General features: G+C 40.6%; 1 protein-coding gene across 1 annotated transcript in view; it reads left to right on the plus strand.

Moving 5' to 3' along the window:
• LOC140952081 (uncharacterized) overlaps nucleotides 1-10,518 on the plus strand; it is a 12,879-nt gene extending 2,361 nt beyond the window's left edge. The window contains exons 2-3 of the mRNA XM_073401500.1: nucleotides 2,007-3,801; nucleotides 5,673-10,518. Coding sequence (XP_073257601.1) covers nucleotides 2,007-3,801; nucleotides 5,673-7,498 — 3,621 coding nt within the window. The 3' untranslated portion in view covers nucleotides 7,499-10,518. The remainder of the gene's footprint in view (nucleotides 1-2,006; nucleotides 3,802-5,672) is intronic.
• Nucleotides 10,519-14,445: the final 3,927 nt, after the last annotated feature.

Raw genomic sequence — 14,445 nt, forward strand, 5'->3', positions numbered from 1 at the left:
TCGGCTGAGAATCATTGTGGATCATGAACACAATCAATCAATGAAATCTTGTCACGAAGAGACAGTTAGTTTCAAACGGCCCAAAACAATCAACTCAGCAGAATTGTTTTTAGCAGCGATAACCTTCTCATTATAGTGCACTACTTTTTTAGCAAGGTGAATGGAACAACGAGGTGAACATACTGAAATACTATTGAGGTCATAATTTGCCCTGGGAAAGAGGCTAACAAAATAAGCGATTTTCTTACCAAGGTGGGCAAACCGAATTAAGGTTTTCCTGTTCAGTTATAATACTTATTTGTATTGATCTCATCAAGTAAAAGAATGAATACAACAGAAACGAATAAGTACAATTCAGTGACAGTTCACTAAATCGAAGATGCTTCCTGAAAGTTTTGTTTTTAAAATAATATGTCTTTATTGTGTATTTGTCAATAACAATCCAAACTGATTTTGGAGTATGCATTTCACACACAACCTTTCATTATACAGGGTTTAGTTTAAAAAACCATGTTTTGGTGACTTACGGGCACAGTCTCTTCTCAGTCTAAACGCCCATAAGTCCAAATAATTATTACTTGTTTATCAAATTTTGACGAATAGTCTCATTATAACCCCCTGAAAGTTTTCCATTGGCCTTCAAAAAGTTGCCAAACAATTTTGTGAGACTATAAACAAGCTATTTTGATGGCTCACAAAGAATTACCATCAGACTAGCTGCTGTTTTAGACTTCCAGATCATTCTTACTGGTGTAGAATTGTTTGTTGTAATTTAGTTTAGTTTGCAAGGGTATTTAGCCCATGTGTGAATGATATGTGCCTAACAGTCACCTACAGAATACATGCAAAACTAGAGGTTCCATATTGGAAGTGAAGTACGGCCCCATGTAGAAAGATCAAGGGGTAGGAACAGTAGTAAATAATCTATTGTATCTCAGTTGAGGATATCACATGGTCTTCAAGGTTACTTAGCTTTGCATGATGGGACAAAAGAGAGACTACAGTATGGAATATTTTGAAGTTGAGTTGTGTTGTATTTTTTAAGCTTATTATTATCTTCAGGTTTATCTTGATGAGTGACCATAATTCGGAACCTGCTTATTCTTATTAGTTTCAACTGCTGGGCATTACATGTAATTCTATTGAAGACCCTTCCCAACTGCTGGGCATATGGCCACAGCATTTTGTTTACCCTGAGATTCAAAAAGGTGGCTAGTTGAATTGAATCAATTAGTAGTTATCTCCATGGATGGTTGCCCACAGTTATTAAGCCTGATAGTACATGATTAGAAATGATAATATTATTGGATGAGGCTGAGAATGATATGAAGAATTATGCAGTTCAAGGAGGGATTATCTGTGGATAACTACGTCTGAGAAATATGCATAATTCTTCACATCTTAAAAGCTGGATGTTAGGTAGTAGTTTGGCTGTTTCTTCTTCACTAAAAAAAAAATGCACTTTTTATTTGAGTGTCAACGTATTTAGCACGAAAGTACTAATTGGGGACACTATATTTTACGTCTCCAACTGGAGACGGCACCGCCATTTTACGTGGTCATCTGAGCCACGCGAAGGTCTAGCCTGTTGCAGTGCAAAGGGAGTACCTTCATTTCTCAGTTATTTTAAGACCCTGAGTATTAGTCCGGCCCCAGGAATGGAACCCGCGACCTCCCGCTCTGCAGTCAACACGCTCTACCGACTGAGCTAACACTGCTGCGGTGTACACCTTTCGCTTCACATGCAAAATGCAAGTGGATTTGTAAGCATGCTTTTATAACCACATAATGGTAGTGTTTAGCCTATAATTGGTTAAACTAATGTGTTTCTGCTTTCTTTTCTATTTCTACTACTATAATAGATATATGTGGTGAAATAAGTAAATATTAAATAAAAATATGCTGTAAATAAAATTACATTTGTAACATTCCTGAAATAGTTCGGGTGTTTACTGTTTTCTTGGTTCAAGAGCATCTTACAAAAACAATTTTTTTCTTGTAATTAGACGTCAAGTCCACAAGCCAATGCATCCACCCCAACCCCACAAGCCAATAAGATTACATCCATCTCAGAGACTAATAAGTCTTCATCAAGTCTACAAACCAGTGCAAGATCTTCCTCACCAAGTAGTACCTGGCCCCCTACCAAGTGTACACCTTTGTGCAATGACAAATGTCCTTATGCTGGTAAACATCATGAATTAATAATGGCCATGATGAAATGCTCAAATGGGAGTGAAATAGATAAAACAGACTTCAAGAAATCTCTTGACAAGTTTGCAAAAACAAAGTGGCTTCGCAGTGGCTGCATTCCAGACAGGGATGAAAAATTGCGACTTCCATTAGTGCACTGGGCATGTATGCTTGGAAAATACAAGGCTTTAGAGTATCTTGTTAGTGAAAAAGGTTTTGAACTTACCATAAAAGTGGGCAAGAATCAACATGGACCACTGCATTCCATGGTGCAACATCTCCACAGCTGCCTTAATCCAAAGAGCTCCAAAGAATATGTTAGCAACATGTTTGGGAACATTGTAGATGTTTTTCTCAAATATACTATTGATGTCTTGTGTGAAAAGGATCCCAGTACTGGTGATACAATACTGCATTTCTTAGCAAAACGGTGCTGCTCAGACATTTTTTCTAGGATGTACCTGAAGACTCTATTGGTTAAGATTAAAGAAAATGCCAAAGTTTCTCAAGAGAAGCTTTATGAGATTTTGTCTGCTGTAAACAAACGTGGTGATACCTTCCTTCATGTCATTGTGCCAGATGAGGAGTCTGTTCCTACGTTAAATTACTTCTTTGGCAACTTTGGTTTGAACAGTGAGAAAATATCCAAAGCCAAGAACAATTTTGGGAAAACACCACGTCAGATTGCTGTTGAAAAGAGGTCGTTTCAAATGCTGAAAGCCTTGGGTGCCCCTGATGTTGTCATTAGCAGTCTCCAAAAGGCTGTGGCCGGGGGAAAGTCAAATACTAGTACTCCTAAGAGGGTGAGGTTTATCGATGAGAAAGATGCAAAGAAAAGTCCTTCACAAACTTCTCCAGCAACAAAGTCATCATCAGAGGACAATGCTAAGTTGGAAGACAAGGAAGCTCGTAATCATTCTTCAACAATTGTTGATCTTACCACGCAAGAAAAATCAACAGTAGATGCCTCATCTGGGGAGCAGCAGGGTGGGGAGAATGTACATACAAGCAGTGATCAGCTACAGACAGAAGTACTAAAGTTATGTTCATGTGATTCCCCAAACGACGAAAAGGACAAAGCAACTGATTCATCTGCACCTACCAAAAGAACGATAGAACCATTCCCCCAGCGCAACCCAGGAAATGAAAAAGGAAATAAAACATCTCCAGGAAAGTCTGTTGGTGCAGTGGAAAAGGCTGGTGAGGTGGCTGAAGTAATTGATATACCTGAGGATATGCCAGAAGCGCCTACAAACTCATCTGACAGAAATGTCTTCCTGAGTCTGTCGAATACTGTTAACAGTTTGAAAAAGGGAGATTCGTCGTCAACTGGCAGGAAGAGACCAGCTCTTACAACACTGAAATCCAAAGCACCCAGAAGGAAGAGAGGGCGTGGCTCATGGTCAGATTCGGAGAGTGAGGTGGAGGATGAGGAGGATTTCAATCTGGATGATGATTCAGATGATGATGTTGAATCAGAGGAGGAGGATTTAGAAGAAGAAGAAATGGACGAAGAGGAAGTTGACAATGAAGAAGCAGAAAGTGTCTCTAGTGCTGGCAAGAAAGCAGCTGAAATAAGAAATGAGGATGACATTGAGTTAGAAAAAGGTACGTAAAGTTTTGACTGAGTATAACTGCTTATTTATTTTGAGGACAAAAATAATTTTATTATAGAGGAGGAGTGTGCAGGCATGTGTGGCCAAGTGGTTACCTCCTCGAACTCTGGATCTGGAGGTCAGAACCCCTCACCCATCGCGTTGTTTCCTTAGACAAGGAACATTACTCCACTTTGTTTCTTTTCACCCAGGTGTATAAATGGGTACCAGCGACATACTGCTGGGGGGGTAACCCTGTGATGGACTAGCATCCCATCTAGGGGGGAGTAGCAATACTCCTAGGCTTGCATCACACTATGGAAACTGGTGTAAGCTCCGGCCGTGTGGGCCTTTGGCTTGTGTGCACCTTTGCCTACCCTTTCAAAGAGTGGGAGTCAATTCAATTAAGTGAAATACAAATTAATGCAATGAAATTTTAAACATGTTTTATTACATAGGGATAAAAAAATTTCCACCCAAAAGCTCCAATATGCCTAGCCTCCCATGTTCTCAGGGGCTTTGTTGCATGTTCCTTGACAAAGCCCTAAGAACATCTGTGTTGTGCCCTAATGTATACCTGATGAAAATTACTTTTAGTATTTGCTGCAAGGATACCAAACACCATAAAATTCTGGAAAATATGACTTTAGCTCATACAATTTGTAAGAAATTTTTGGTGAGCTTGTAGATGGGGATGGGTTTGTATCTGTTGTAGTTAATTATTTTTTTTATATCAGGGAATTTTTATTTTTCTTCTGTTTCAACTTTATTAGCATACATTACCATACCCAAAAACAAAAGAAAAAGAAAAATTACTTGAGATAAATTAACTACAACATATCCAAGGGGGGTTAAGAGAAGCCTGCGAGTAGGCCCTCAGGTTGCAGTTTCATGCTGGATCTCTTGTTTCTTGTGCGAGATGTTAAAACCCAGAGGGAGTCACCCACTTGCTTGCTTAAAATTCTGCTTTGGAACATTTGAACTTTTTGTTGCAAAATAAAATTACTATTGCTGAAAATTGTGCGAATATAATAAGCGCCCAGCCTTGAATAAATACCCACCTCGAATAACCGCCCACTCTTTCAAGAGTTTTTGGAGCTTATCGAATGAATACGGAACTCACAAACTTTCAAAGTCATAGCAGCGCCATTTAATTGATAAAATTTCGTCACTTGCGCTTAGGCGATTCACTTGACAAAATATCACATGTCAAAATTGATCATTTAAGAAACCGTTTGGGATAGCGCCAAACGCTCGTGCGTATGGAACGGGTTTTATGCACTCTTGAGAGAAAACGTCTCGAGTAATGCTGACATGTTCGGTAGAGTCAGCTAACAATGGTAATTTTACCCAAATTGCAGAAGTTTGTCACCGTGTTTCACCACCTTGGCATGAAACATGATTCTTGCTTTGTCTCTTTTAAAAACGTACACTGATTTCCTTTCTTTTGAAGAAATTCATTAGGCTAGTAAGTTCAAATATCTAATGAAATGTTCTTAAGATATTATGGGAAGCAAGCGAAATAGTTGAGCAGGAAAGCGACAAGTTCAAAAGATGGATCAAGGAAAGTATACATATTAGAACGAACACTCCTACCACGAACAGGGATGAGGAAGCATACTTGCTACTGATCTCCTATATTTCCACCCCCAACCAGGCGCGCGGGGGGGAGGAGGGGCGGGGAGTCTCGACAGAGTGACTTTGCGCGTCTTGTCGTAATTAACACCTTCAGAAGCCTATTCAGGGCTACTGAAACCCGTGGCGTTTTTTAGTTTGATAAAGATGACTGTCAGTCATCGAAACTGTCAGCATGATTGGGAATTTTTTTCGGGCTATGCTTTAAGAACATTTGAATATTTAGTTTCCTTTCTGCTTCCTTTGCAGCGCCAAAACACACCCCTTTTTGCAGCCAGGATTGTTCGTCGCAACATCACAAGCTTCTGCTGAGCCTATTGAAGTGTTCAAACTATAACTACGGCATGGAGCATAATAACACTTTCATGAAACAAGTCAATGATTACCTCAATCAGCATGGAAAGTTTTCTGATGTGCGAGCTAACGCCGATCTACCTGATCCTATGCCCCCTTTTCAGTACCCCTTGGTCCACTGGGTGTGTGTCCTAGGAAAGTATAAAGTCTTGGAGAGGTTAACAGAATTAAAGGAATTCAATTTTGCTGTACAGTCTGAGCGGACTGGGGAAACTGGTTTGCACCGCATGCTTCTTTCGCTTGACCGAGCCATGGTCGCCTTGAAAAAGAGTTCTGTTAAGACAATCCTGGATGTGTTTTCAAAGACACTGCGAACGCTGACCGATAACGCGCCTATTGTCCTCACGTTGAGTAACAAGGAAGGTGACACGCCCTTCCATTGTATGGCTAAGGTGATTCTTGACTGTACAGGCGAGCTGGAAAGAATGAACACCTATGAAGGGTACTTTGAGCATTTGATGAAAGAGTTGGCTCGTCTACGGGTCTCTGGGAAGGTCACCTCAAATGCAGCGAGGGAGCTGCTCCTTAAGACCAACAACAGCCAGGAAACATTTCTTCACATCCTTGCATGCAGGCATGGCGTTGGACAGCGTGTAATAAAAAGGGTCCTGAAAAACATCGAACCCGAAATAATGGATCTCTTGAAAGAAATCAAGGACGCCAACGACAAGACTGCGTCAGATCTAGCAGAGGATTTGTGTTCCTATGAAATGGCGGCTATTCTTCGGCCACGTGATCAGGAAGCTGGTCCTCCTGATTGGGTGGATGATGTTGCAGAGGATCTTCCTCAGATCCCTGACAGAGGCACCCCACGCGAGACCCCTGAGACCCCACCACCTACCTTGTTCCCCTCGAGCCCCGTTTTTCCAGACGCTGATGCGGCACGCGCGCGCTTGTTTGCTGTTAAGAAGGAGCCTGGCGTAGATGACACCGAGTTTGATGAAACTACGTCAGAGGACCCAGCCGAGGTAAATTCGTCGTCCAGTTCATTGCAAACAGCAGAGGATGCTGTTAAAAAGGAGCCCAACGTAGACGATTCTGAGGACCCACCTGAGATTAATTCATCGCCTAGTACTTCACAAACAACAGAAGATGTTCAATTACCTGCTGTCAGTACTTCACCTAATCATGCTAGCTCTTCTCCAACTCGGCCAACTAAAGAAGACGTGAACGCGATAGCTTCCGCCAGTGGCTCTTCTGAAAGCAGCGTAGCTGCTGCGACGGTGAATCACAACATGTCATCGAACATGTCGGCTCTTCCAGCTGTTCCAGGCACTAGCAGGAAGTCTGCTGGCACACCGACCACTTCACAAAGTCCCAATGGGTCTGCTAGTCATTCCTCATCTGTTTTAGCAGATCACAGCAAGAACAGCAGCAAGGGGCCGTCAATTATATCTAAAATCTGTAAATTCAAGAATTTGCCTCAGACCGACAAACTCCTGAACACATTGCACGCAAAGTTTCAAGAGCAATTGGCTCAGTCAGAGAAGGGCTTGGGAGAGAAAGAGGACGCTCTCGTTCGTGTTCTTCACCGGATGACCGAAGCACAGGAGCGAAGACAAAGGCTTCAACAAGAACTGGACGAAAATTTAAACGAAATGTTAGCAATCAAACAAGAGGAAGGTCTGTTACGGTCTGAAATTGCGGTACAGAAACGTGACTGTGAAAAGTTCAAAGCAGAACTGGAAAAGTACGCAGGGATTAGGGAACAAGAGAAATAGCACTTGGAAGATTTTCTAACGGAAAATCGAACATATAAGACGAGGCTTATTTGTAAGGTGAATTTCCGCTGCAATTTTTATGTTATTATACGAATGTCCATCATTATGGCTCTGTCAATTCGAAGCGGGCCCATCCGTCCCCCCGCGGGCATTTGTCATTTTGTTTTGGAAAAGTTGCGAATGCCTTACGGTAGAGGGCCGGGCGTTCATACAAAAACCCTACGGTGGGGCTTAAAAATAGGGTGCAAATGCCCCACCCCGGGACAACACCAAAATTGTATTTTCGAGTAAATAAGCTGCAAATACCACATTTATAAAAATCTCTAATCTGATCAAAACGCGTGAAGCGCCCTACGCAAATCGCCCCTAGCCGCCAGTTATAATTATTGCAAAAAAGATCGCATCCATCTGATTAATACCAATGACAGAACTGTAAACTAGAATTTTAATAATGCCTTTCTTATTTTCGAAGTCGGTTTATGTCAGTAGTGAATGATAAACAAACAACCGATGAGCTTAACATGAGTATTTTCTTATCACGATAGAACTCAATGTTTCGTCAAAGCATGAGGTACTTGCCGCATTGATCGTACAATACACGAAGTTTCTTTTAGCTTTCAAATATCTAGCAAAGTTTTTCCAGGCCTCTCTGCCTCAACCATTCACGCCCAAAGAAAGTGTCTTTTCCGTTAAACTCTCCAAACGATACATTGATTGTTTTCCTCCATGTGCGAACTGATCACGATGGCGGTAGGCAATTTCTTAGACGGATGCAAAATATCTTTCGGGATAAGTGATGGAGCGACAACCACACATGTCTCTTTAAAGCAAAATTATTAAAAATAGTCTTTATAGAAATATCTAAAGCCATCCAATAAGGCATAATTTTAAGTGAAATATTGGAAAACGAACGATGTTAATCGCTTCTCGAAGAATTAACAAATTCCCTACCGCCGGGACCGACAAGGTGCGAAATGCCCGACAAATGCCCTGGGGAGTATGGACACGCTTGGAATTGACTGAGCCATTACCTACAGAGAAATGGTTAGGGTCAGTTTATTGTAGAACTTCATACATACTGTAGCCAAGTACAAGCAAGATAAAGTATCCTCAATATAACTTCACCTTACAGTTAGGTTTCGTTTAATATTTTTGTATTACCTCGTTGACTTGTGTGACTTCGGTGTAAATGGGTACGAACATAACTGGCAATTGTAGTGAGGTTTTTTAAACCAAAAACTTAGTTGTGTACTCTGAAGGAGAACGCATAAATTTCGTTTTCCTGTAGTTTTATAGTTAGAACTAAACAATCAAGTTATAAGAGGGCCATTGACCTCCTCTTTTGCTTTTGCCAGGGACATTTTTGGCCGAAGACACTGGCAACTACTTTATCTTCGGCCAGAAAACAGGTGTGAAACTCTCAGATTCAGTGTAGTGTGAGTCACTAATCTGTAATAAGTGCTAGTTTTTTTGTATAGGTTTGCAGGCAAAACCTCATTGAGTCTTCACAGTCTTCCCAAGTTTCTGTAGATAACTGAGCTTGAATATTATACACTAAATGTCAGATCCCGAGGGAAACAGTTAGTTTTGTTTTCCCGGGAGTCCCGATGTTATCGAGGGAAACATTAGGACTCGAGGGAAAACAAAACTAACTGGTTTCCCGAGGGACCTGACATTAAGTGTTTTGTTATATTCCTAGACTTTCACTTCAACAGCAACAAAAGAATAACCGGAGCTAACCAAAACAGTCGACTCGGTACTTATAACAACACAAATGTAATTATCAAAACCACTGAATGAATGGTTTACAAAGTACTGTCCTTATATATTGTCGGCATCTTTTTCCTCCACTAGCTGCTGTTTCTCTTCTGGGATAAATTTAAAAGTCGTTGCTTTTTAGCTTGTGTTTGTGTTGTTGTGTTCATTCACGAAAAAGAAAACTGGCAGTGTTTTTCCCCCGTTCTGTCACGCCACTTTCCTCCATGCTTTGATCACGTGCTGCAATGTATCCCGAGCGGGGATAAGAATTAACTAAGAATCAACCAATGGCAGTTCCTGTTTAGTTGAGTGAAAGTCTAGGAATATAACAATACGGGGTATCTCACCTGACTTCTTAGCACACGCTAGTAGAGTGGCAATTCTCATGATTTAGGATATCAACGGTACACAGGAAGGTCAAACAATGTACAGCTTACATTTCATAACTCTTGTATTATATTTTGCAGTTTCGAAAATTAAAACTCCACTTGTACAAAGAAGCAATAGATGTATTCGGCTAACTCAATCTTGTACCCAATTCAAATCTCCCGGGTTTAAGATTCTTTGTGTACTGTACTTGTATTATAATGTTGCATTCACATTTAAATGATATGGAAATTCCTGAAACAAAACGTTTTATTCCCAAAGGGGTTTGAATTAGGTACAACATTTAGTTAGCCGAATAGGTCTATGTAGACCATAGTACAAAATATAGTCTACTCACGGTTTGACAAAACCAAAGTTCAAACCTATTGTATTTATAAGTTACCTTAACACCGTCTGTTAGGTCGTGGTTTGTAAAAGGAGAAGCAACAACTTTATGAAATAACTTCTAAAAACTCTTACTCTTAATTCAGCTTTTTATTTAATTCGAGCTTGCGCCATTTAGCTGAACTAACCAAGATGTTCTCACGTGAAACCCTTATGAAAAGCGTCACCCGAAATCCTGTCACGTTATGGTGAGCAAGACGTGCTTTGTATGTAGCTTCTAATGATATTGCCATGTTTGGTTGAGAGTTTGTTTCGGTATCTTGGTTTGGTATTTTATACAGTTGACAGCATTGAATTGGAAAATTTTTGGAACACAAGCACAGCAGACAAAATGTATTTAACAACAGATTTATGTATATGTTGTCATTTTAGCTGATTGCAATGTAATAAGTATTTTGATCTGTTTTACTGGTAATGCAATGCATTTCATAGATTCTAAAATATTTTGGATTGACAGTCAGAAAATAAAGAGTTTTTACTTTTTTATTTAACCTGTTGCGAGCATTAAACGGGACTACAACTGGTTGCTCGTTTTTGAGAGAGGGGCGTCCAACACAAATTTAAAATTGTAGAGGGGCGTTTATTAGACACAAGGCGTGTGTTTGAGAGGGCGTCTATTAGATCTTTAAAAATTGGCAATACACTTTTTTGGCAGCATGTTATTAAGTAAAACTGTGGCCCGGGGAAAGCCGAGAAGAAAATAAGATAAAAAAGATTTAAAGAGTTCGTTGGCTTTTACTCGTGACTAGATTTGACTCGTAATTTGGCTCGAGCTTGACTCGTGCTAGGTCTTTTAATAAGGCAGAGAACGAGGTACGGAAATGTGAAGTCTATTTAGCAGAATTGCACACTAGCCGCCATGTGTTAAGGTAAGTTTGAACTCAACAAAATGTGCCGCGATACACTCTCTAGCGTATTTACGACTAGCCTGTGCGGCGCTAAAGTATGAGAGGACTGTCCCATGATAGATCGAGGGGTTCTGGACTCTTGTTTTCACATCATTGTATACATATGCAGATTTTCTTCATCTTAATTTCACCTGATAACATAGCCTGCGAAGCAAGCGTTTCCAGTCGAGTTATGGCGCGAAAGTTAGAGCGGGAGCAAAAAAAAAAAAGGCGTGGAAGGGGGATGGGGAGATTACTCCTCCCCCGTCATTCCTTTTTTTTTTTTTTTGCTCTCGTCCCAACTTTTCTTGACGAACTCGCGCGGAAACGCTTGCCACGCAGGCTAATCGGCTACTGACGCAGGCTAATGATAACAGTACTAGTTTTCATAGAGCGCAAGAACAACACGCGAAGAGGAGGCCCCTCCCCCCTGCCCCTCAAACGAAATCGGGGAGACCCCGTTTCAGGGCATGGGGTGGCTGTACACAGTATCCCTAGTTTTCAAGCTCACACAGGGTCCTCACTCTAGGAACGAGGTTGCCTTGTTTCCTACTGACAGTACGTAGAATTCCCATTGGCGAAGAGGGCCTCTTGGGAGTTAGTCCGTCACCTCATGGCAGTATTTGTCAGTCCTGGGAATAGCGCTTTGCACCCATGGCACCGTTGCTAAAAATAGGTTTTTTCCCCTTAGACCTTCGGGCCCGCGTGACTCAGACAAACTTTGCGTTCTAAAAGGCTTTGTATGAGCAACATGCGTGCGACGTTGTTCATAAAATTCGCAATGAGCGTTTTAAAAATGTTTTTTGAGCTTTATTCTAATATATAAAAGCAGGAGCCGATGAAAACCTGGTCCAAGTAACTCAAATAAACGGTTAAAATGAGAAAGTAAAGAGACCTGATCAGAGAAGGCTTCTGTGTACTGAAACATGACATAACATAATTTCTGGCTGTGTAATACTCCAAACCGAAATTGCTAAAGGGAGAATCCAGTTTGTATGTGCTTCTCGCAAGCCCGTGGCAGAATTTTCTGAGCTAAAAAGCACACCAACATGAGCACAATCCGGAAATTGTATAAGTTTGTTCTGTTGTTGTGCGGCCAGGGGCCAATTTAATAAAACTTCTACAAGTGTGTGTGTTTTAGAGTCTGAGAACAATAGCTACATTTGTAAATTACACGTGTAAAAGTTTTATTAAATCAGGGACCGCGGAGGGGGAGGGGCTGGTAGGGCCGCGGCCCCACCACTTTTTTGCTCCCCCGCCCCCACTTTTTGCGCTAAACGAAAAATAATTAAATTCAAAAAAAAGACTTGAAACAAGGTTTTTTTCCGTGTATATTCCGCTATATTCTCTGTATTTTCTTTAATTTCAAGCGCCAGGCATTTTGTGGGGCTCCTGTGCTTTTCGCAGTAATTGTGCCCTTGGGCCTACTTGCCTCTTGATTAAACGCCATGCCTTGGCCACCCCTTCGCTTCGTTCGGCAGCGTGTTTTGTACTTCCAGCTCCGGCAGAGTTTTTTTTATCAGTTTTAACAGACGAAATGAAGAAAATTACTAGCTTTTTCAAGCCAAACGAAGGTGAGTAGTTGTTTTGAGTTGATAAAAGTTTTATATTTTTTCTTTCTCCTTTCGAATCAATGAAATATTCGATGGCAAGAAGAATTACATTACTTGAACAGTGAACGGCCATACTTAGAAATTTTTCAGATCACGTCAGTGTAGTATTTTCTATACTAAAATTGTAATCCCGTCTTTTCTTGCATTGAATCTGAACTGACCGTGAATGTTGGTCGTTTATTAGAGTTATCTGGGACTTCGTCAAAGTCTGTAAGCTCTGCAGAAAAGACGACAACTACTTGCAGTGAAAATGATGAGTTTGAGTTTGACCATTTAACATACAAATACTATGATTTTATTCCTTTTATTCCTTTTTTCGATTTTCAATATGAAAAAAATATTTTCAATTGTCAGCCCTCCCACTTTTCACCTTGCTCCGCGGTCCCTGTAAATTGACCCCAGGTAGGTGCCATGCAGTACTATATATCCTCAAAAAAATTGAGCAAACTTTGCCTATAAATTTCACCAAATGCACTGTTTTATGAACAGCTTTGAAGCCCTGTTCTCCATGATTTCTTAGTAACATGCCGTAACATAACTATGTCTTGGCACACGTACATTCATTTTTTTCAGGATATATGTTATCGAAACCAAACTGGATCTTATTTCTTTCGACGATAAAAATCTTCAAAGACTACGAAAACGTGTTGGCGAACGTGACTCTCTCATACTAAACTCTTATGGTGATCAGGTTCAATGCCCGGGGGGCACTTCTTTATAAGAGGTTAATGGGGATGTGCCGCTGGATGGAGTCGCATTTTTACGACTGGAGTGACTATAAGCTACTAGAATGGGATCGCACATTTTCTGATTTTTGGGATAAGAGAGTTCTTCATATTTACGGTTAGCAAACGTACCAGAATGTTTGTACTCTGGTTGAAAAGTAAGGTGTTCTTTCAATGTAAAAAATGGATCCGTGCATTTTAGGACGATGACCCATTTAAAGGATTGATAAGGTATACTCATAAATAGAAAGTGACTAAGTTGGGATCACGAAGATTACATATTTGCCTAAAAGTGACTAAGATGAGGTCTGTAATTGGCCACAGAATAAACTATAATGGGATGGGGTTCTGAGAGGCCAGCGGCACATACCCAGCAAAACCAATGCAACAAGAGCCATAATAGGACAATTATGGCTCTTGGCAAAACGTATCCCAAGTAACCCCCCCGGGTTCAATGTCTGAGCCATAGCAGGGACCAGAAATTTGTGGCGTCATTAGTGCAAAGCGCTATTCGAAACTGCAAACCAAACACAACGCCAATTTTCGGGAAAATATCTGTTCGGAATTTGATCTAGGAAAGTTGTAAAATTTCTTGCTTGCCTGCCTCTCCTAGGATTTTCGAACATCTAAAAAAGGGTATAATTGCCCTTTTTTAACGGATTTTTACCCTAAAATGGTCACCTCGAATTTTCGGGAGCCTTTTTTCTGGCTGAAATTTTCGAAAAGGTAAGTTTTGATCCCTATAATTTTCGGATCACTAGACTTTCAGCTAGGAAATCCGAACGGATGAAAACTTTTCAGGGGGTAAAAATATGCCTATATCTACCGTTTAAATACTAAAATACGTTTAACAGTGCTATGTTTAAGTGGCTTTGAACTATATTCTCGTTGGGTGCCCTGACACGTGGGGAATTTTTTCAGAAACAGGAGAGCTGTTTCAATCGCGCTTGCAAGAAGTTTTGAAAATTGGAAAGGAAAAATATGGAAATGATATGCTTTCTTCTTGCTGTACAGTCAGCCTTGCTCTTTAATATGATTATTCTTTCAAAAGGCGTCAAAGGGTTTTTGATTAAACAGAAAGCTATTGATAAGCAAATCATATTTCTAAAATGCAACAGTACAGCTAATAGTCACAGATTGAGTTATAAATGTGAAGAAGATCATCACAGCAATTATGGGCGGAACTTTGGCAG

The sequence above is a fragment of the Porites lutea genome, chromosome 11, assembly GCF_958299795.1.
Source record: "Porites lutea chromosome 11, jaPorLute2.1, whole genome shotgun sequence".
In the NCBI taxonomy this organism is placed as follows: Eukaryota; Metazoa; Cnidaria; class Anthozoa; order Scleractinia; family Poritidae; genus Porites; species Porites lutea.